Raw genomic sequence first — 24,706 nt, 5'->3', positions numbered from 1 at the left:
CGACCTGATGAGCTTATCTGAATTGGTGAAGAGCAACAGCATTTGAAGGCACACCATGTCATTAGTGGACCATTATGCACACTCCCATGTGTTGTCTTGGTGTCTGCACTCCCCATGTGTTGTCTTGGTGTCTGCACTCCCCCATGTGTTGTCTTGGTGTCTGCACTCCCCATGTGTTGTCTTGGTGTCTGCACTCCCCATGTGTTGTCTTGGTGTCTGACTCTGACATCATCTGTTGAATGTTAAATACACACCTCTATGCAGAGCTATCTTGGTGTCTGGGAATGGTCTTCAGTTACATGCATGGCTTGAATATTCTTCTTAACACTCTTGCAGACTTTTTAACATGATGTAGTTTATGTTATATGCTACATGTGAGCTAGAAATGCCATAAAACTAGGTACAACATTTATAGCTTGCAGGAATTTGATCAAACAACCTGTCCCTTTTCAAGTTAGGCAGTCATAAGTTTTGAAATTCTGTAGGACCTGTGTATCTGGCTTCATGACATTAACTTTTGTGGGATTTGGCATGGTCTACATAGTCATGAAAAGGTTTGTTTTTCAAATCCTGGAGCAACAAGCCAGTTAATTTGCCTGACTGTAGGCCACTTATGAAGATTTCCTGAGGAAACAATCTCTGAAACATTCTTGGAAATTACAATGCGAAGGTAAATTAGTAAGTATTTTGGCATATGGGTCAACAGAATCACCAGGTTGTTGCCTGCAATTTGCAGTATGTTTCTAACTGCAGAACCAATGACAGTTTTTTTTCACATCAAATTGGGCTTGAGTTTTCTCTTCAGTCTGAGCATAGGTCGCTTCTGTAAGCCGAATAGGTTTGATCCTTCTTGGTATATTGTATCAGTGATAACATTCACTTGCAATACATGACTCAAGATAGCTGCTCACTGGCAGGAGCTTGAAACGTTGTGGTGGTGACTAAAACAAAGAAAATAATTCACTGCTGCTTTCTGAATCTGCCTGTTACTCTAGGTGCATATAGGGAAATAAGACTCCAGGAATGGTGCCGCTTATTTTATTGTTCTCCAATCTCAGACTTTCCTTTGACAGTTGGCAGTATTCATACAAACAGAGAAAACAATGTGGATTAAAATAACAGAAAGTGGAGTAAAGATAACTAAGAAAAGTACCAGACATATAACCACACACGGGCTTCTAGCTAATGCGCTAGTCCACACGCAGAAGCAATAACACTTGCTTAAGTAGAAGCCTGAGGTTGCACTTTCAAAGGGAAATTCTTAATCTTTAACATATATAACATAGATTAAAATCAAAGCACCCACGTATACCTAATGTAATGTAAACAAACATTAAGACAAAACATTCTTTACTCATTCTAGTACTATTTATAGATTTTTTTGCTATGTCATTAATGACCTTGATTCCATTCCGTACACTGATCAACCGTCAGTGAAGCTGAGTGACTTCATGATTAAGGAGAGGTACAATCCACATGAACTCAGTCCGAAAGAGAAAAGGAATCACAGGAAAAGGTAAACTAAACTCATTTGATGTTTCTGTGGCTTCTTATCCACGAAATCCGACTTGGATAATATTCAAAGGAGTGCTAGCCAACAGTCTTTCCCCAGGCTGCTGAACACTTTAAAGTGACAGAGATACAGGAAGTGCTAAAAAGCAGCATTTTCACCTTACACTCTATAGTATAACAAATTTCAAACCAAACTGACATTGCAAATCTATGCAGCACATTAAATCAAGTATACATGCACACATACACTTGTAGTGTCTATATATGTAGACTTGTTATGACTGGATTATGTCTAAATATAAGAGAGTAATAGAGGAAACCAAGAAACAAAGCAGTGTCAGCATGCAGTATTTCAAACTGAGAAGGGCTAAGTTAAATGACTCCATCCTTGGTAGTCAATGTTTTTACTAAAATCTTTTACATAAATCAGTGCTCAGTGTACTGAATTTACTGAAAAGTTGCACAAAGGGAATCTTGTATTGCACAAAAATGTATCATGTAGATTTATTTCCCAATATTCTTTATTGAGCTTGAACCTTAAGTAATAATTTTCTTAATCCTTATTAAGCAACGATTCAGTTTCTTTGAAGACAATCTCCTAACGAAGTGATTTTACTCTTTGCATCCTGCCAAGGACCTTCTACTTTCTCCTGTACTAATTCATTCCTGAAGTAGCTGCCTATTCCCTTCTTTGCTTTGATGTGGGCCTCATTGACGTCATGTTTCATTTGAAACAAGTCACCTTCCACCGATGAGAACACATCTTTCAAGGCGGCAAGCACCGAAGCTGCATCGGTGATGAAAGGTATAATAGAATTTGCACTACTCTCCATGCTGTGAAGAATACGGTTGACTTCCTGCAGAGTAAGTAATCTGGTTTCGGAGGTTCTAATCGTACTACCCAGTGTGTTGATTGTTAGTTCCTCTAGTCTTATGGTGTTCCTAAAAGTGGCAACAGCATGATTGTGGTGTTTTATCAAATCTTCCAAACGGGTCATAGTCTCTGCCTTCTTGCGTAGGGCCTCTTTCTTCCCTTCTATCCCTACCCCTAAAAGAACGGCTCCTGTAATCCAGCCCACAAAAGGCACAATCATCAGGACACCGCCGGCTACTACCATTTTGTGAAATGTTTCAGCATCTAAATCCAGTTCCTGTATTTCTTTTAATACAGAAATCTTGGTTTTCTGAAGCTCCTCTTCATCGGCTTTTATCTGGTTCTGTTTTTGTTTAATTTCTCTTTCTGCTGATTTTATTCTGGTCTTGTGCTTATCTATTTCCTTTTGGGTTTCCTTCTTTGTCATCTCTGTAGTTCTTTTGCCCTCTTGCGCTTTGGAAATGGAAACACGAAATTTGTCGCAGTCTTGATTAATAATTTGGTGAAATGACTTCATTAGTCTGACTGCATTGCTTGATTTCTCTTGTATTTCAGTTGCGCTATTTAAGACAAATTCGAGAAGTTCAGTAAGTTGCTGAAATTCCATCTCATTCTTTCCCCCGTTTTGGATTAGATAGTCAAGTTCCAACTTTTTCTGCTCGAGCACTTGTTGTAAATATTTAATGATGGTTTTCATGGCAGGTGTGCCTTCAATAGATTTGGTTTGAGCTTTCAGACTTTCTATCTCTTCCTTTAACTTATTCATATTAATTTCATTACTTTCAAAGTCCTGATCCGTCTTTGGTAAAGTGGCAATAGAGGTTTTCATGTTGCGGAACTGAGTTTTGAGCTTAGGCCCAAACTCTCTAGTTAAAGTGAAAACCTCTGTGATGGCTTCTATAATCCCTTTCTTCATATCCCAGAATTTAGTGTTCTCCTTTGTAGACTTCAGATTTTGGTTGTAGGTGTTTAAAATATCCATGAGGAAGTCATCCTTATATGTAGATTCTAAAGGTTTTGTAGACCTAACATGGGCAACATATTTGTTGATGTTTTTCATATCGTTGCATACTTTCACAGCCTTCAGAGCTATGTTATCAACTATGTTTGCCTTGTTTTCCAAAGAGTTCGCAGAACGTTTTTTCCTTTCTTGGACATCGTCTTGGCCTGAAAAGTCTGAAGTGTCGTCTCTCACACTTTCATTGTTTTGTCTGCTGATGCCCATTGATAGTAATCCTATTTCCTGATGGACATTTGCACTGATCTCAGTGCCATTCTTGTTCAGTTCATCTTTTCCTGGAACACCACATGCAACACTGGCACCACCATCACAGTTTTTATCATCTTGCTTTGAGGAATCCTTCAGTGTGCCTGGATGTTTTTTCTCACTAGTGGAATCATAAGTGGTCAAAGTGTCTTCTGTCGCCAGGTCTTCCATATCCAGAAATCTGTTGTGAATTAGATCTTCCTCACTGACATGGTCTCCTCCATCAGAATGGCATTCTGGACGCCATTTCACCGAGGAAAGATCTATGCACTTACTAGAAGACTCTTCAAATACTTGTCCTTCAGGACAAGTGAACAGTAGGACATACCAGTCTTCAATCCCTTCATCAGATAAATCTTTGCAGTATATAAATTTGTTGCAGGAACCTGAAAAAAGAAGTTGCATGAATGTTTACACTAACATAACAGTCAAGTACAACTAACTTTTATTCATTAGATCTTGTAGATAATGATATTATAGTCATGAAGCTACTAATGTTGTTTAGTATCCAGTTCACACTATTTCTTGAATATCTCTGATGGGGAATCATCACCAAAGGGGAATTTTTTTTTAAGTGATAAATGGGCTGATACCGCCTGGTCTCGATCCCTTGACACAGTACCTTCCAACGACTCCATTCGATGGTCAAGAGGTACCGCCGGGTCTCGGTCCCTTGACACAGTACCTTCCAACGACTCCATTCGACAGTCAAGAGGCACCGCCGGGTCTCAATCCCTCGACACAGTACCTTCCAACGACTCCATTCGACGGTCAAGAGGTACCGCTGGGTCTCGATCCCTTGACACAGTACCTTCCAATGACTCTATTCGACGGTCAAGAGGTACCGCCGGGTCTCGATCCCTCGACAAAGTGCCTTCCAACAACTCCATTCGACGGTCAAGAGATACTGCCGGGTCTCGATCCCTCGACACAGTACCTTCCAACAACTCCATTCGACGGTCAAGAGGTACCGCTGGGTCTCAATCCCTCGACACAGTACCTTCCAACGACTCCATTCGACGGTCAAGAGGCACCGCTGGGTCTCGATCCCTTGACACAGTACCTTCCAACAATTCCATTCGACGGTCAAGAGGCACCGCTGGGTCTCGATCCCTTGACACAGTACCTTCCAACGACTCCATTCGATGGTCAAGAGGTTACGCCGGGTCTCGATCCCTTGACACAGTACCTTCCAACGACTCCATTTGATGGTCAAGAGGTACCGCTGGGTCTCGATCCCTTGACACAGTACCTTCCAATGACTCCATTCGACGGTCAAGAGGCACCGCTGGGTCTCAATCCCTCGACACAGTACCTTCCAACGACTCCATTCGACGGTCAAGAGGTACCGTTGGGTCTCGATCCCTTGACACAGTACCTTCCAACGACTCCATTCAACGGTCAAGAGGCACCGCTGGGTCTCAATCCCTTGACACAGTGCCTTCCAACGACTCCATTTGACGGTCAAGAGGCACCGCTGGGTCTCGATCCCTTGACACAGTACCTTCCAACGACTCCATTCGATGGTCAAGAGGTACCGCCGGGTCTCGATTCCTTAACACAGTACCTTCCAACGACTCCATTGGACGGTCAAAGAGGTACCGTTGGGTCTCGATCCCTTGACACAGTACCTTCCAATGTCTCCATTCGACGGTTAGGAGGCACCGCTGGGTCTCAATCCCTCGACACAGTACCTTCTAACGACTCCATTCACCGGTCAAGAGGTACCGCTGGGTCTCGATCCCTTGACACAGTACCTTCCAGCGACTCCATTCGACGGTCAAGAGGTACCGATGGGTCTCGATCCCTTGACACAGTACCTTCCAACGACTCCATTCGACGGTCAAGAGGCACCGCCAGGTCTCAATCCCTCGACACAGTACATTCTAACGACTCCATTCGACGGTCAAGAGGCACCGCTAGGTCTCAATCCCTCAACACAGTACCTTCCAACGACTCCATTTGATGGTAGAGAGGTTTGACTGTCGAATGGAATCGTTGGAAGTTACTGTGTTGAGGGATCGAGACCCGGTGGTACCGATCCATTTATCACTTAAAAAAATTCCCCCTCGGTGAATATTCCCCATCGGGGATATTCCCGAAGTAGCGTGAATTGGATATTAAATGACGTTTGTAGCTTCATGATTGTATATAAATCATGGTGTGATAAAAATTTCATAATGATATGTATTTCATATTTTCCCAACAACCCAGTAGTTAAAAGGATAAGTCAGTTTACTGATGGTAATTGCACATGCATCAGCACCTGCTAGCTTTGTGCAGAACAGTAATTTGTGCAAAAGTAACCATTGTTTATTTGATAATGAAAAATCTCTCCAACTAGGGAGCTAACAACGGTAAAGTCATTATTTATGTTTTGCTACCTATCCATTTTTAAATCATTATCTTGGGAGCGTATGAACAAAACTTCCTTGGAATGTACGAGGTGAAATTATTTTTATTTCTTGACAGTATTTTGTTTCTAAAATACAGGACCGTTCCGTGTCGTCACTTGGGTGGTTTGTCTTTTGTTTTTATTTTTTATTTTTACAAAAGTATTCTTCTTTTCGTTAAGATGAAGGTAGATCTTCTGTGCCTTAACTAAGAATAATTTGGTAGTGTTATAACTCGTTTTATTGATAGGTATGTTTAACGTACTTTCTTTTTTTATCCAAATTCATACAAAAGTGAGTTGGATCACAATGGAATAAAGATCCCAGTATTGAGGACTCATTTATGTGGCCATAGCAAAATGAGCAGATTCGATATAGGTAGAACAGTAGCAAATGGAGCACTGCTAAACTGAACATCAGCAGAGGGAGAAACAGAGGGAAGGAGATCACAAGCAAATGGATGTATTTAGGGGACCAGTGTGTTTAGTGATTCGAAGAAGAGAGAGAGAAAAAAAGAACAGAGGAGAATAGAGAAGGAAAGATAAGGGCCATACGAGCAAAAAGAGGAAGAAGGGAGACTGGAATGTGAGTGAATGGATTAAGAGCAAAGGGTTGCAAGCTCCCCAACTTTGCTGCCAAATCCAGGTTCAGCAGCCTCTCACAGCCAAATGCCCAGATGTCACTGTTGAAGAGTGAATTATTGATGGATTATTTTTCTTTTACGTTGTTCCACTTACTACGGTTTTCTGTGTTGCAAGATGCTAGATGCTAGAGGAAATTCCTGTATACAGTAACTAGTTTATTTTAAAAATGTCAATTATGATTTTCTTTCAAGTTTTACATAATCTATTTGTTCAAGACATTTCCAGAATGGTCAGCTTGACCAAAATTACATAATGTCTACTCTTGTGGGGGAGAGAGAGAGACAGTGTGTGTGTGTGTGTGTGTGTGTGTGTACCAGACCTTTCATTATATCCTCGCCTCCCAATAGCATGAGAGAAGTCGAGGTGGCCATACCCTCCCAAGTGGGAACCGCCTTCTCTCCTTCGGGTGAAGCGCCCACATCACCTATAGACCTATCGGAGGCGACCGATGGACTCCCAACCACCTCTCCTTCCCCAGTGCCTCCGGTGGAAGATAGGTCCTCAGTGATGATCACCAGCCCTCGTAAGTCTTCCAACCCTATCTCTCCCCCCAAACCCCCCATCATAGATGAGGATGAGAATGAGCATGAGGGCTTTGTGGGCTGGCAGACACAAGCAAGTAGAAAAAAGAAAAGAACCTCTCGATTGCCTGCTGGACCAAAGCCCAACAGTCATAAATCACTTCAGCTGAAAGCTGAGAAGAGATGCCACGTTGCAATTCACAATTTGCACTCATCAGTGAAGCTAGATGCCACAGTAGAGTCAAGTTTCTCACTGGCTCCGACCCTCTATCTCCCACGAACTCCCATGCAAAATTAAACATAAAGTGGCATACAGGATTACCTGCCTATTTCAACACCTGGATGTTCTTAAAAGCGAGAATTTCGGTCCAAATATAGAAGTCTCAAGATATAACCTAATCTGGGACCAACCTCCCCAGGAGAACTTACTGACACCCCAAACAGGGGTTTAAGTGCAGGCTCGCCTTCTACCACAAGTGCCAGCCAACTTCCCACAGCGAGGGATTGCCCACCCCTGCTGACCAACCCCCCATCCACCCAAATGATCAACTCGTTCATTTCCCATCTTCGTGAGTTGCCATGGATACATTAGATATAATCTCTTGGAATATTTTTGGCCTCAAGTGAAACATTCCTCTCCTAAACATGTTTTGGAAAAATTTCAAAGACATCATTGCATTACAAGAAACACTCCTCTGACCTCATGACCTTGCTATGTGCAATTCAGTGCACAAAAACTTCAGAGCTTTCTCGACCTCATTGATGCAATTTACAGATTGCATCGTAGCCGGTTGCCTGACAGGGGGCCTTTCTTTCCTGTGGCACAAATCATTAGACAATATGGTGAATGTATTGACCTATAGGAGTGATAGATTGCTTGGGCTTCAAGTGACAGTAGGGGAATCTAAGATCCTAATACTTAATGTTTATATGCCCCGGGAAAAGAACAATAACTTTAATCAGTACTGCATGATCCTAGGTGAGTGTAAGGCTGAATGGTGGTTTGTTTTAGGACAATTGTTTGCCGATTGTTTCCTTGTTGTGGGAGTGTGCTCCTTACCCAGTGGTGCTTGTCTTTTTATGTGGAGTACATCTGTCATGGTGTCAGTGACAGCGACAGTCAGGTTTGTGATAGCAGCGAGTCAGGTTCTCGACAGCAAAGTAGTATGATTACTTGATTTGAACAGCAGGTATTGGTGGCATCATTAACTCAAAACACTGAAAGCCCCTAGATGCCAACCTACAACTCAATACCTCCAATAAGACACCCATACCATCATATAGCCACCAGACTCCTTACCCTCCACTTCATGGGATTTCATCACTGCCATTGCCCAGATGCCCCTGCTTGGCACCAACTTCCTTGGACACTTTGGGCTACTGGTGGACTTTGCCCATCATTGCCTCTTGGGCCTTACCTCTTCCCAGACAGCTCCACCCACCACCAGACCCAAGCTCCCGTCTGTTTCTTCAGTAGTCACCTTAGAGCTACCCTCCTACTAGAATTCCAGAACTTCTTCAAGCTCACACTTAAACAAACTCCTGGGATATTAATGAAGCACAGCATACACCACCACCATATAAAAACAACAGGCCTCTGAGAGTAATCCAAGTTCCACTGCCTGCCACCAAAGAAGCTAGTCACCACAATGAAGGACTTCAAAGAAATGGAATGCTTGGGCTTTTGCCAGAAGGCCTGCAGCCCCTTGGCCTCCCTACTTCACATGTTCAAAAACCCAGCAGTTCTTGGTGTCCCTGCATAGACTACAGGTGCCTCAGTTTACAGATGTAGCCCACCTATTACCTACTTTTAAACACACATGATATCACTTGCACCCTACACTGCTCAAGAATTTTCTTCTAATTTGGCCTCATGAAGGATACTTCCAGTACTGCACATTCATCAACTCCACATTTGGACTTGAGAGCCAAACACTAATGGACAATTTTCCTCAGCAACCTTCCCATCTGTGTCTGCTACGTTGATGACATCTTTATATCCTCATAAAATGAAGGACACCAAACCCACACTAGAGTGATGCTGTCCCTACTTCAAAATAATGGCCTGGTTGTACACCCCCAAAAAAATGCATCATTGTGGCATCCTCCATTAAATTCCTGGGTCATGACATATAGGCAACTAGTGTCCACACCTACACTCCAGTGTCAGCTATCAGAAAATATCTGACTCCAACCTGCATCAAAGAACTACATGATTTATCAGGAATGGTAACTGCTAGCATCAGTTCCTCCCAGGAATTGCAAGCAAACCATGGCTCTGTACTATGATGCCCTCAGTAGAAACAATAAAACTCTCAGCTGGGGAACTGCCAAAGAGGACACCTTCAAAGCTACCAAGGAAACCATGACAAATGTAACCACTCTGGCATTCCCCAACTCCTGGGCCAAACTTATGCTCACAATGAATGTAGTGTCACAATGAATGCTGGAAATGAAAGTCAATTAACAGAACTGCACAACCTTTAGGTGTCTTCAGCAGAAAACTAACTCCAGAAGAAAGAAACTAATAGCACCCATTACAGAGAGCTTACCATCCACATGGGTACTAGACCCTTCAGACACTGCCTTGAAAGAGCTCTCTTCACCATCCTGATGGATAATCAGCCACTCATACATCCCTCGCTACAAGCTGTGATGCATACTCTGCCTATGAACATTGTTAGCTCTCAGCAACTGTTGAATTTGCGTGTACCTTGGTCATAGACCAGGCAAGAAAAACACAGTAGCAGATGCACTATCCAGAATAGAAATCAGTTGGGTCCAGCCAGGACTTTATTATGATGAACTCGCAGATGCACAGTTCCAATAACATGAAACAAATGATTACTGCATGGCCATCGCAAAACTACAATGGGAAGATGTCCCACCTGGCAACATGGGGTGAACAATGAATAACACTAGGACTGGCCAGCCACACCCTCTGATGCCAGTGGCCCTCCAAAACAAAGTATTGAACCTCATGCACAGCAAAGAGCAATGTGAAATCATAGACCAAAAAGTGCCTAAAGTGTCACAATTTAAAATAACCCATACACAGAATCTGGTGTTGGCTATTTCCCTCAGCCTAGATGGTGGTTTGGTCACTTGCACATTGACAGCTCTCCTTCAAAGTTGTGGTCACCCTCATTCCATGATGAAGCTTCTCCACACCCATCTGGGCTTTCCATGCCATTACTTACTGTGGTTATATTTTTTGGCATGTACTTTTCATTTCCTTCAAGTGCCAGCGCACATGTGGCTTCCACAGTCCAATGGCAGAACTCTCAATATCTCCAGTGCTTTGTCAGTCTTCAGAAGGGATAGAAATAAAACCACTACAATACTGCTCTGGAACTCTTTTTAAGTGGTAAAGGAAAATGCTTTTTCATATACTGTGACTAAGAGTGTAAAAGATTCTTTAAAAGTATATAATAGTTTCCACCATTTAGCCCAAAAGCTTTGAGTGGTTCTTTTGCATTTCTTGTTACCACAAAACTGTTCATTTATTCTGGGTTCCCTCTCAGGTAGGAATGCATGGTAAAGAGGAAGCAGACAGGAGGGGAAAGAAGCACTTTAGATTACAATTTTCATAGCAGCATGAATGTTGGAGTTGTTCAAACTCAGCTGAGGATTGAACTTACCAACCTTGCCCAAAACTATTCTACATGATGATAGCAGTGCTTCATTGTGTGTTCCTTGTGACAAGTTAGGCTTCCAACGAGCACATTGTGGTGCGTTGGCCCCAGTGAATTATTGAGCTGCAGGGAAAATATGACCTTCACCTGAAATCTCTTGCTGAGGTTTTGGGTGAAAGGGGTTTTGCTCGAGTCCCCTACAGCCTTTTTAAAAGAGATCGGCATTTTTACATGCTTTTATTTAACTTGACTTCTGCGTGTGTTTGGGTCAAAATTTGTAACTCAATTTTTTACCTGTTCCCTTCGTCCAATGGACTTGAAATTTTGCCTGGTTACTCAATCCCGGTGACAATACAACCTTATGTGATCAGTAGGTCATCAGTGACCTCTAGTGACCCTACAGTGACCTCTCCCAGTATCTCAGGATTTGTATGAAACTCTTCAGATTTTCCATACCTTCTTTGACTCAGTAGAATGAGTTAATAACTCTATGGATTTTTCAGACCTTCTTTGGCTCAACAGGATAGCACGTTCAATTTTGTTAGCTACAATCATAAATCGGTTACAATTTCTGTCAAAGCTAAAAAGTATAAGGTAAAAAAACATAAACATTTAAAAAAAATTAATCGCGTCTACAAAAATAAAAGCGTGGATGCCAGACGTGAAAGGAAATGACACAAGAATTAAAAAATATTTTTTTTTTCTTGCAGCATTTCCTTCCATGTTTGCCACCCATGCCCCTATTTTTGTGGACATGAGTAATTGTAAGAAAATCCTGGTGTGTCTCAAAAAATTATTTTTTACTTTTTAGTGCATTTTAATAAAAGGGTGTTTAAAAAATGTTTAAAAGTTTTTGTTAATAAAATTCAAATAATTTATTTCTAATTAATTCATATTTTAAATGTGTGATTATATGACTGCTATGCAGAAGTTACTGACCTTATTATATGACTATCAGTGTGAGAGTTTAATGATAATTTTTTAATGACATTGCCATGGTGGTGCTGAATGACCTCCTGAGTTGTATGCTAGTATTGCACCAGCCCCGGTTCTTTTGTCATGCCCCTAGGTTAGGTTAGGTTGGGTCAAGTTAGGTTAGGTTAGCTTGGGTTAGGTTAGGTTAGGTTGGGTCAGGTTAGGTTAAATTAGAACTGTTAAAGGAATTTGGGCGTGGGAACATAATGAGATTATTTTCAAGAAAATTCTATGGTTAGTGTTCAAGATATGGCGTCCTGCTTTTTTCCAGGGAAAGGTCCTGGTACTCGGTTACATCTCTGGAAAGTGCGGCCGGGTTCATACGTAGATTCATTCATACATTCAACCAGTGATTCATAGTCATCCATTCATTCTGGTGGGAAATTATCTTTGCCTTATATTTTTACGGACCGAAGTCATAGTGGGAATTAATTCATAGTTTTTTTGCGAAATAATTCCCGCAAAATCCGTTCAGTCTGTTTCATTCAGGAAAATAAAAATGTAGCAGAAGAAGAATAGAAATATTAACGTACTTTCTTAAAGGTTTTGGTAATTATGATACAGCTGCGTACGCATGAAAACTTATGGTTTTGAAAAGCCATTTTGAAAACCTTAAGCTCATTTTGGTTAAGGTCTCAATGCAGCGCAATAACGGGAAACCTGATTGATTGTATGTTATCACAGTATTGTCGAGTATCACTTGTATTGAACTTATTTCTAGCCCTCTCCAGTAGAGTTGGTTAGAATGTAAGACGAAGAGAAATTGCTATAGAGAGGCTTTTCATCCCCCAAATAAAAAAAAAAAATTTAACAATGATAATTTTTTGCTCCCTTCCTGTCATACCAGGCTCTTCATGGACTTGATTAACATTGAAACTGGCAGTAAGCTTTAAATTACCTAAATTTAATTGCAGAGCACTTCAAGCTTTCCGTACCTGGGACAGGGTTCAACCCTTCTTTCTTGCAGTGGACATTTCTTGGGATAACACTGGAGCTGGAAGAGTCATCTGAAGTCTCCTGGTTGATATTCCATAGAATGCCGTTGGAAAAGAAGGCCTTTTCTTGACTCCATTCCGGAGGCGCGAGCGTATTCGGAGAGCCTTCCACTTGTGGGAAAGCAGTACTTGGAAAGCTGTGTAGTAAATCTAACCCTTGAACAGCTGTCAAAAAAGGGAAATTGCTTATTTTTAGCACAGGAGAGGACGTGAACAGAGAGCGTGTGCATTTTTTCCCACGAACTAGCTAACCAAACGGTGACTGAAAAGCTTATAAAATACACACAATTGTATTAACCATTTTTTTTCACGAACTGCTAATAATGGTGACTGAAAAGTGTATAAGATACATATAATTGTCTTACCTTGGATTGAAGCTGCAAGCAAAAGGGAGGCGACAAGGATCACTTGATGGCACCCACCCATCCCGAATGCCTTGCGAAGAAAACTAGAAGTAAAAATGAATGGAAAAATGAATAGGTTCACTTGGCTAGACTTGCGCACGCAATTATATCTAATAAGATAAACGGGTGGAGAGAGGAATTCGTCATCACTTATTCGTCCCAACCAAGGTGAGGATCAAACTAGCGACCATGAGGTCAAAACTTATTTTATCTAAGATGCATCTGAAGAAGAGAGAGAGAGAGAGAGAGAGAGAGAGAGGACGGGAAAACAGACGAGAAAAGGCTCCTGAGTCTAAACCAAGAAGCCGACGCGTCTCGCCAAAGAGAAGGATGAAACAAGCTTTCGGAACACGAAGCAATCGCTGTGCCGAGTAACTCGGTTATTTCTAATCCGTGCAGAGTGGATTTATGTAGAATGTGTTGCTCTTCTGGATGCTGTGTGGCTGTCGGGAGAAAAATACTCTACAACTAAAAACCGCGCCATCTTGCAAAGGCGAGAAGGGAGGGCCTGAGAAGAGAAAAGGGTTGGGAATGACTTCGCAATGAATGCTGTTGTGCTGAGAGAGAGAGAGAGAGAGAGAGAGAGAGAGAGAAAATAGGCACTATAAATGTGAGGGCATTATTTTGTTCTAACAGGCGCAGAAACCAACCGGCATAAAACTGAAACAAGTAAAAAATGCGCTGAAGTTTCTTCTGGGTAATCGAGGTTTCTGTGCAGCGTATAATGCTTCTGTGAAATTCCCATTAAATTTGTTCCTGTAATTTTGATGAGACCTTATACCTGTGCATTGTTGATTCCTATCATTATTATACTTGATATTATAGTTCCTTTTGCTACTGATAATGTTACAATCATCACTCAGTGTAGCAACTTTGTCAAGTTTCCTAACCTCTCTCTCTCTCTCTCTCTCTCTCTCTCTCTCTCTCTCTCTCTCTCTCTCTCTCTCTCTCAAATAGGCTCTTAAGTGTTCAGGAATTCCTCTAAGAAGTTGCCCCAACGCAATTAACTCCTCAAGCTCATCCATAGATTTAACTTTAGCAGCCTCCAACCATCGTTTCAAACACCTTTTCACTTTGTAGGCGTAATCCAAGAAAGTCATCTTGTCATCCTTTCTTAAAGCTCTGAACCTTTCATTATAGTACTCAGGGGTCATATGGTAAACTTGTAGCACATTGTGTTTGAGTACCTTGTAATCTTTACACTGGTCAGCTGATAAGGCTAAATGGGCCCTTCTTCCTTTACGTGTGAGAACACTCTGTAACAAGACTGACCATTTATCTTCTGGCCATCCCATACCTGAAGCCACTTTTTCTTTCTTTTGCTCTTGCTTATTTATAAAATCTGCCTCAGCTACATTCAGTAATTCTTGTGCCTCTCCTAACTCTTCTATTTTAATAGAGTCCATCAATGCTTGGATTGCAATACACTTCACTTGTGCCTTCATCATACTACCAAACATTTCACCTCCACAGGCTAAGACTAAAGCAAGCCATTGTGCTTTAGTCAGGTTGGAGCTGCTTGCTAAAAAATCCTGAACATTGAACAGGGCCATTTTCTCTAAGTTACTCAACTAAACAATTGACAGTACAGTGCAAAAATAACAGTGTGGTCACTTTCCTATCAAAAATCCCTAACACCACCAGTATAAATCATAAACCAGAGTGATATTTTTTGTTCCTGTGTCTCTGGGCACCAATTTCATTTGTCACAGTGTTCCAAGTACCTGGTTATTACATTTACCAGTCAAAGAATTCAAAACTTAGCTCACTACAGCCAGATACCTGAACTCTCATAACAAAAAAAAAATAAAAAATAAAAAATACGAGTGATCCCTTGAAAAGCTTATCAACAATGTGAAGTATCAAAATATTTAAACAAGAAACATATTAAAGTAAAAGGGTGTCACACTATTACTGAACAACTGTAACTGTCTCCTTGATTAGAGTCATTTCAGCAGAACTGAAGGATCAAAACTTTAGCACACTTTTATTTACAGTAAATTCCTACCACTGGTGGTCAATAAATGAAACACTATTGTAAAAACTTTCAAGTACAAGAATTTATTTTAAATTCAAAATTAATAAATCAAAATTCACAAACTTACTTTAAAGAAAAATTACTGTTACTGTTACTTGGAAACAAAATTCACAATCTTAATTCTTAAATCAAAGTATGAAACAAAATTAAATTACAAAATGTTGATATGTGAAATCAAATTAAATAAACATCTTGAAAAATCTAAGAGATTGTAAACACACAAAATATGTAAAAGTGTTAAATTCAAAAAGAATTAAACAAATGCTTCAAAAGACACTAAGAACACAATTATGCAAAACATGAAAATTAAGTGTAAATGTTATACTGACTGGTCTACTAATCACTTATTTAAACACTTCAAATTATGTTATACACCTCAAACTTTACCCTTCAAATCACATTATACCATGGTATGAATTTTAATTACAATATCTGTTAAATGCAATACTGGCCATTACACACTTTCACAATTCCTAATGAGGCGCTGTCACCGATATATACATAGTGTACACTGCTACAAAGCTAAATGTAAGATCTCACAAACTAAAATAGAGTGACCAATAGTTAATTACTTTATGTTATCTGAGAGAGGGAGAGAGAATTTCTTTTTTTAAATCTACCCACACGGTTCTTAGCCCCTCATTAAAAAATTATTATCTCTGTATCCATTTACAAGCAAGTCCCCATTAATCATTCTAAAAAAATAAGATGAAGTCATCTAAATTGCTTTGGGACCAAGACCCACAGAATATTCTAAATTGTTTTTGGACCAGGACACAAAGAATATTCTGTCATGTAAAACGTTTTGGGACAGTTCCAGAATTTATATGACGCAATTACCAAGCAGTTGTGTGCAATACTTCCTTAAACCCACATGGTTTTCTCTCTGTGTAAGACAAAAGATGGTGCGACACTGCGTTATCATTCCCTCCTTCTCGTATGGAACAAAATTTGGTCTAGTTGACTGATCTCCTGTGAGTGCCTAGCATCACGATAAAAAAAAAAAAAGCGTATGATCAACCTGTTTAATAAACAGACGAAGACCAAAATCTCAATTGTTGACGTTACTTGTGACTCAAACTCAAAACAGAGTGATCCCAAGACCAAACAGATGCATGAGGCGCAAACTCTCTTCCCCTCTATTACGTTATCTAAAAGATTAATATCTGTGAGATCTGACATTACAAAGACATTTTACACAATTATTACTGATCTACAGATTACACTACACAATATCTCTTGTGTATAAAAAAAATCATACAGCAATTACAAAGCATATCATAACATTCTGGAAAAATTATACTTTATACAGATTACAAGAGAATATCATGAAAAAAAAAAAAAAAAATATATATATATATATATATATATATATATATATATATATATATATATATATATATATATATATATATATATATATATATATATATATATATATATATATATGAGAGAGAGAGAGATAGATAGATAAGAAATTAGTCTTATGAAATAAACATTGAGAACAGAACAGTGAGAGGATAATAGAGACAAAATAAGACGTGTGAAGTCTTATCAGGATTTCCCAACTCTTGCAGTAACATCCTGGATTTTGCTGAAAGCTGGACTTCCATATTTGGTTGGGACAGGCCCCTTTCGATTTTAAAGACGTGTGTTTGTCTTCAAAATCAAAAGGGGCCTCTCCCAACCAAATATGGAAGTCCAGCTTTCAGCAAAATCCACAGGATGTTACTGCAAGAGTTGGGAAATCCTGATAAGACTTCTCACGTCTTATTTTGTGTCTCTATTATCCTCTCGCTGTTCTGTTCTCAATGTTTATTTCATAAGACTAATTTCTTATCTCTCTCTCTCTCTCTCTCTCTCTCTCTCTCTCTCTCTCATATATAAATATATATATATATATTTTTTTTTTCTTTTTTTTTATGATATTCTCTTGCAATCTGTATAAAGTATAATTTTTCCAGAATGTTATAATATGCTTTGTAATTGTGGTATGACTTTTTTTTATACACAAGAGATATTGTGTAGTGTAATATGTAGATTAGTAATAATTGTGTAAAAATGTCTTTGTAATGTCAGATCTCACAGATATTAATCTTTTCGATAACGTAGTAGAGGGAAAGAGAGTTTGCGCCTCGTGTCTGTTTGGTCATGGGATCACTCTGTTTTGAGTTTGAGTGACAAGTAACATCAACAATTGAGATTTTGGTCTTCGTCTTTTTTTTATTAAACATGTTGATCATATGCTTTTTTTTTTATCGTGATGCTAGGCACTCATAGGAGATTAGTCAACTAGACCAAATTTTGTTCCATACGAGGAGGGAATGATAGCGCAGTGTCGCACCATCTTTTGTCTTACACAGAGAGAAAACCATGTGGGTTTAAGGAAGTATTGCACAAAACCTTGTGGTAATTGCTTCATATAAATTCTGGATGTGTCCCAAAACGTTTTACATGACAGAATATTCTTTGTGTCCTGATCCAAAAACAATTTAGAATATTCTGTGGGTCTTGGTCCCAAAGCAATTTAGATGACTTCATCCTGTTTTGCTAGAATGATTTATGAGGACTTGCTTGTAACCGTATACAGAAATCATTTTTCAATGAGAGGATAAGAACTGTGCCGTGTAGATTTAAAAAGAAATTTCTCTCTCTCTCTCAGATAATGTAAAGTACTTAATTGTTGGTCACTCCATTTTAGTTTGTAAGATCTTACATTTAGCTTTGTAGCAGTGTATGTATATATCGGTGATGGCGCCTCGTTAGGAATTGTGAAAGTGTGTAACTTCCAGTACTGTATTTGACAGATATTGTAATTAATATTCATACCATGGTATAATATGATTTGAAGGGTAAAATTTGAGGTGCATAATATAATTTGAAGTGTTTAAATAAGTGATTAGTAGAGCAGTCAGTATAACATTTACACTTAATTTTCATGTTTTGTATAATTGTGTTGTTAGTGCCTTTTGAAGTATTTGTTTAATTCTTTTGTATTTAACACTTTACATATTTTGTGTGTTTACAATCTCTTAGGTTTTTCAAGATGCTTATTTAATTTGATTTCACATATCAACATTTTGGTAATTTAATTTTGTTTCATAATTTGATTTAAGAATTAAGATTGCAAATTTTGTTTCCAAGTAATAGTAATTTTTCTTGAAAGTAAGTTTGTGAATTTTGATTTATTAATTTTGATTTTGAAATAAATTTTTGTACTTGAAAGTTTTTACAATAGTGTTTCATTTATTAATCACCAGTGGTAGGAATTTACTGTAAATAAAACAGTGTGCTGAAGTTTTGTTCCCTCACTTTTGCTGAAATAACTCTAGTCAAGGAGACAGTTACAGTTGTTCAGTAATACAGTGATGCCCTTTTATTTTAAGATATTTCTGGTTTAAATATTTTGATACTTCACATTGTTGATAAGCTTTTCAAGCAACCACTTGTATTTTTTTTTTGTTATGACAGTTCAGGTATCTGGCTGTTGTGAGCTAAGTTTTCAATTCTATGATTGGTAAGTGTAATAACCGGGTACTTGGAGCACTGTGACAAATGAAATTGGTGCCCAGAGACACAGGAACAAAACAAAATATCACTCTGTTTTATGATTTATACTGGTGTTGTTAGGATTTTTGATAGAGAGTGACCACATTGTTATTTTTACATTGTACTGTGAATTGTTTAGTTGAGAAACTTAGAGAAAACGGCTCTGTTCAACGTTCAGGAATTTTTAGCAGCTCCTTGCTCGCACACAAGATGAGCCCCAAACGTCAACATGGAAGAGAAAGCTCTGCCTGAGATGATCTGCCCGGGCAGCCAATCATAATTCATCACCTATCAAGACCCCCTCCCCATAAATACCGACCCAAGCGCCTTGTTTCTTCAGATCTTTTCAACCACGTCCAGAGGATGACCAACGGGATGGTCGAAACATGTCGACGGTACCTGAAGTAGAACCTGAATCCAGACGAGGAAGGATTCCACGGGTTTCTGATTGATATTTCAATAAAAGACTTTCCGCAGTCCACACTGTCCTTTTTCCAATGTGAATATCAGCCAGTTGCTGACCAACGTCGCTGAGCCCGAAAAGCGAATTATAAGGAAAACAGAAAAGATACTGTTTAAGATAAATTCGCATAATACAGCCATCGTTTTTAATATTATTATTATTATTATTATTATTATTATTATTATTATTATTATTCAGAAGACGAACCCTATTCATATGTATAAAAAATTTGGTTTCAATGGGGAATTTTTTGTACCAAAGTTTGGTATGGCTATGGGTAATCCCTTATCTCCTGTCCTTAGCAATATTTACATGGAATTTTTTGAGACAAAATTCTTACCAAGAATTTTGCCCCTGAAAAAGTTATATGGTTTAGGTATGTAGATGACATTTTTGTATCTGGCCAGTTCACGAAAATCTCCAGGAATTTCTCGTTAAGCTAAATAATTTAGTCCCTTCTATAAAATTTACTGTAGAGGAAGAAAGAAATTGTAGTTTGAATTTTCTTGATGTAACTGTCCATAGACATGATAGAAATTTCACCTTTTCAGTCTTTCGAAAATCAACTAACATTGCCTCTTTTGTTCATTATTATTCCAATCACCATCAGAATGTTAAATTCTCTGTTTTTTTCTGGAATGTTCTTAAGGGCTTTACGTGTTTGTAGCCCGCAGTTCATTGATGCTGAGATCAAAACTATTTATGATATTGCTTTGAAACTTAAATACCCAAGGACCTTTGTAGATGTAGCATGGAAAAGAGCCAATAAAACGTTTTATTTAACTAATAACAAACTTGAATTCAGTAAGCATAATATTCTCAAATTACCGTATGACGAAAGGTTTTTACAAATTCCTAGAATTTTAAAGCTTTTCAACATAAATGTTGTTTTCAGTAATTTTAATGTTAAGAGTTTAGTGATAAAAAAGTTCTCCTAGAGATGTTTCTGGCTGCATCTATGAAATTCCTTGTAAAAAATGTGATAAAATATATTATGGACAAACTGGAAAACCACTTTCACAAAGAATCAAACAACACCAATATTCTGTGAGAACTGGCCAAATATCGAATGCATTATTTGTACATATGAGAGATTTAGATCATCCTATTAACTGGAGTAAAGCAAGACCTTTAGTCCCGTGCAATGACACAGTTTAAAGGAATATCATCGAATCTTGTTTTATTAATTCAAATAATGAAAGTGTTCTAAATTTAAGTCTTGGTTTATTTAAACTTGATGCTTTAATAATTAAAAAAAAGTTGTTGATAAATATAAGCAAAATTGATATTGATTTTTATACGTTACTGCAATTTGAATGGGTAATATTCCGTTTTCCTTATGGTTAAGTATATATTTGGATTAGTTTGTGACCGCGTGATCCCGGATTTGCCGTGGATTAACCTTTTCTTTTTAACCCCTGGCAATTAACCATCTGGTATTCAAGGTTATACATGTTTTTGGATTTTGTAAGCCTAAACTTTAGTATGTCATTTTGTTTGGTCTTAGGTTCAGTTTGTGACAGCTCGATCCCGGATTATCCTGGATTAACTTTCTGTTTATTACCCTTTGACAATTGACCATCTGGTATTTCTTGTTCTATTTGTCTACTTTGTAACCTTCTTCACATTTGTGCCTCATTTGTGCCCCGACGATGCGTCGATAAACGTGAAAGCGCTTGGTACTACTGAACTTCTGCCTGTCATTTTCTGTGGATTTTATACACTGAAGTCACGTGCATCTACTGTGATTTTTTAGCATATACAGTATATATATATATATATATATATATATATATATATATATATATTATATATATATATATATATATATATATATATATATGTATATATATACACTTAAAAAATCACAGCGGATATACGTGACTTCGGTGTATGAGCGAATCCCACAGGAAAATGACAGGCAGAAGTTCAGCACCAAGTGCTTTCACAGTCATTAGCGCATCGTCTGGGCACAAACATGAGACAAATATGAAGGTTGCAAAGTAAACAAAAAGAACAAGAAATACCAGATGGTCAGTTGTCAAAAGGCAATAAACAGAAAGATAATCCAGGATAATCCGGGATCAAGCAGCCACAAACTAAAACCATGGACCAAACTACAAGAGATACGGAAGTTTAAGCTTACAAAATCCAAAAACATGCATAACCTTGAATACCAGATGGTTCATTGCCAAGGGGTAATAAACAAAGGGGTAATCCAGGATCACGCGGTCACAAACTAAAGCCATATACTTAACCGTAAGATATACGGAATCTTACCCATTCAAATTGCAGAAACATGTATAAAACTAAGTATTAATTTTGCTTATATTTATCAACAACTTTTTTAATTATGAAGGCATCAAGTTTAAACAAACCAAGACTTAAAGTTAGAACACTTTCATTATTTGACTTGATAAAACAAGATTCAGTGATATTCCTTTTAACTGTGCCGTTGCACGGGACTAAAGATCTTGCTTCACTCCAGTTAATAGGATGACCTAAATCTCTCATATGTACGAATAATGCATTCGATATTTGGCCAGTTCTCACAGAATATTGGTGTTGTTTGATTCGTTGTGAAAGTGATTTTCCAGTTTGTCCATAATATCACACTTTTTACAAGGAATTTCATAGATGCTCTCAGAAACATCTTTAGGGGAATTTTTTATTACTAAAATCTTAACATTAAAATTACTGAAAAAAAACATTTATGTTGAAAAGCTTCAAAATTCTAGGAATTTGTAAAAACCTTTCATCATACACGAATTTGAGAATATTATGCTTGCTAAATTCAACTTTGTTATTAGTTAAATAAAATGTTTTCCTGGCTCTTTTCCATGCTACGTCTACAAAGGTCCTTGGGTATTCAAGTTTTAAAGTACTATCATAAATAGTTTTGATCTCAGCATCAATCAAACACGTAAAGCCCTTGAGAACATTCCAGAAAAGACAGAGACTTTAACATTTTGATGATGATTGGAATAATAATGAACAAAAGAGGCAATGTTAGTTGATTTTCGAAAGACTGAAAAGGTGAAATTTCTATCATGTCTCTGGACAGTTACATCAAGAAAATTCAAATTACAATTTCTTTCTTCCTCTGCGGTAAATTTTATAGAAGGGACTAAATTATGTAGCTTAACGAGAAATTCCTGGAGATTTTCGTGAACTGGCCAGATACAGAAAATGTCATCCACATACCTAAACCATATCACTTTTCGGGGCAAAATTCTTGGTAAGAATTTTGTCTCAAAAATTTCCATGTAAATATTGCAAAGGGACAAATTTAGATTGTCACCTGGTTTCTGTAAATTAGTTCCTTTTATTTTACGTGTCACGAGACGTCAGAATAAACTGGATAATGTTATCCATTATCTTATAATATACGTTTGTTAATATGTACTTAGTGTAATGCTGTTTCAAATGGACATATTACCTCTTTCGATATTTTGGTAATTTTCATTTCCTCAACTTTTATTCTTATTTTCCTGGAGGACGAAACTGTTGGGCATATCCTAACAAAAACAGCTTTCATTTTCCTGTGTGGAATACGACTGAATAATATATCTTCGTGCCTAAGAAGATTAGGGATTAAAGGAAATGAAGAGGCTGATAAAGCAGCCAAAGAAGCAGTCCACATGACAAGAGCAAATGTAAACATCCCTAGGAGTGACTATATAAGATATATAAAAACAATCATTGTAAGTAAATGGCAAAATATATGGAATGAACAACCTGAAAATAATCAATTAAAACAGATCAAATCCATTGTTGAAAAATGGAGTTCGTCATACCAGAGAGAGAGAGACACACACACAAGTAATTCTGACTCGTCTTCGAATAGGCCATACTCGTTTGACACATGGACACTTACTGAACAGTCCATGTGGCCCTCCTCCCAAATGCCCAGATTGCAAATTGTTGATAACAGTTAAGCATGCACTGTGTGATTGTCCAAAATAAAACCTGCGGCGATTATAAAATTTTGGAAATAGATCAATAAAAGAAATTTTATCAGAATCTTCACCATTTTCAATAATGCCCATTTTAATGTTCATGAGGAGCTGTGATTTAATTGATAAAATATAAAAAGTAAATCATAAAAATACGAAAACCTAATGAATTTTAAAACTTAAATTTTCAAATTTTACTTAATTTATTTTAAATTCAATATACGTTTTTAGTGAGTGTATCTGGAAATATGAATATAAATGTATTTATTGTGCGTGTGTGTGTACCAGTATGAGAGCGTGTGCCTTTGTGCACCTTTCAATCTCATTTTCATTCAATCATCACCATACCGAGTGACCTATTTGGTCCCAGTGCTAGGCTTCTGGCCTAGACCTGTCATTTCATTCAAATCCTTCGGCCCTTTGAGAGCTGATAGTCAGCTCAGTGGTCTGGTTAAACTTTTTTATTCATTTAAAAGATTAGGGTACCAGTACCATATTATATATATATATATATATATATATATATATATATATATATATATATTATATAAATATTATATTATATATATATATACTGTATATGTGCGTGTGTGTGTATGGATGGATACCGAATGACTAATGATATGAGTACGAATATGACACGAGTTTTGAGATCAGATCCAAGCGCTACTCACGCTGGCTGGTCATGTTAATTTAACTTGTGAAAGAAACCAAAAATGAATGTAGAGAAAGGGAGACGAGATTAACAGGTTGTGAGACAAAGGTGGAGTTCCTAACCTTCTCTTGAGCTAGATGGTGCGACTGCGTCCTTCCTCTGCTGTCCTCAGCACTCAACTGATCCCTCACCAAGCAAGTTCTTGAGCAGTAGGGGACTTTTAGAGGGTCGTGGCCTTTGGCCCGCCCACTACGGACCGGAAACGTTTCAAGCAGTGGGATCTCCATGAGATTAGCTGGCTGATAAATCTAAATGCCTCGTCCAACCTAGTGGCCAGAACACATGTCACTGGGGGTCCCCACAAAGTAAGTAAGATAGAAACCTGGAGAGCTTTATTTGGGCATCGTCCACAGCTGTCCACTCGCTCCTCGTTGAAAGTCTGATAAGCAGATTCAGTGTGATCAACCCACTGTTTTGGCATCCTGAACGGTCAAGTCAAGAGCGTTCTCTGTACTGTAGAACAGAATATAGAATTAAGGCCAGAGGCCAAGCGCTGGGGCCTATGATAAGGTCATTCATTGCTGAAAGGGAAATTGAAAGTAGAAAAGTTTAAAAGGTGTAACAGGAGGAAAACCTCAAAGCAGTTGCACTGTGAATCAATTATTAGGAGAGGGTGTGGAGAGTAAGATGAAAGGAAGAGAATATGAACGGAGGTACGGTGGAAGGAATGGCGTGGGTTGCAGCAAGGGGCCGAAGGGACGTTGCAAAGAACCTTTAGTAGTGCCTACAGTCTCGCGTGCATTTCTTCTCTCAGATTAATGCTGG

The 24,706-nt window shown here is 38.3% G+C and overlaps 2 protein-coding genes across 3 annotated transcripts in view; one reads left to right on the top strand and one right to left on the bottom strand.

Annotated features, from left to right (window-relative positions):
* bchs (WD repeat and FYVE domain containing 3 bchs) overlaps positions 1-24,706 on the top strand; it is a 388,664-nt gene that overhangs the window by 119,845 nt on the left and 244,113 nt on the right. The window lies entirely within an intron of this gene.
* Positions 1,025-24,083, bottom strand: LOC136853366 (putative leucine-rich repeat-containing protein DDB_G0290503). Of its 2 annotated transcripts, XM_067128772.1 has the most exons (4): positions 24,004-24,083; positions 13,182-13,264; positions 12,757-12,981; positions 1,025-4,039 (listed from the first exon to the last, which is right to left on the bottom strand). In XM_067128772.1, exons 2-4 carry the CDS (start codon positions 13,240-13,242, stop codon positions 2,088-2,090), a joined length of 2,238 nt encoding a protein of 745 aa, XP_066984873.1. In that variant the 5' UTR covers positions 13,243-13,264; positions 24,004-24,083; the 3' UTR covers positions 1,025-2,087. The 2 variants fall into 2 exon arrangements, with proteins under 2 accessions (XP_066984873.1, XP_066984874.1); XM_067128773.1 differs by lacking the exon at positions 12,757-12,981 and having other exon boundaries at positions 24,004-24,072.

The sequence above is a fragment of the Macrobrachium rosenbergii genome, chromosome 27 (genome assembly GCF_040412425.1).
Source record: "Macrobrachium rosenbergii isolate ZJJX-2024 chromosome 27, ASM4041242v1, whole genome shotgun sequence".
Taxonomy (NCBI): Eukaryota; Metazoa; Arthropoda; class Malacostraca; order Decapoda; family Palaemonidae; genus Macrobrachium; species Macrobrachium rosenbergii.
This window is presented reverse-complemented; position numbering and strand designations above follow the sequence as displayed.

Coding starts and splice junctions, on each gene's coding strand:
- LOC136853366 (XM_067128772.1), bottom strand. CDS start 13,242: ATGGGTGGGTGCCATCAAGTGATCCTTGTCGCCTCCCTTTTGCTTGCA. Junction 12,982..13,181: donor GCTTGCAGCTTCAATCCAAG/GTAAGACAATTA, acceptor CTTTTTTGACAG/CTGTTCAAGGGTTAGATTTA. Junction 4,040..12,756: donor AGGGTTGAACCCTGTCCCAG/GTACGGAAAGCT, acceptor TTCTTTTTTCAG/GTTCCTGCAACAAATTTATA.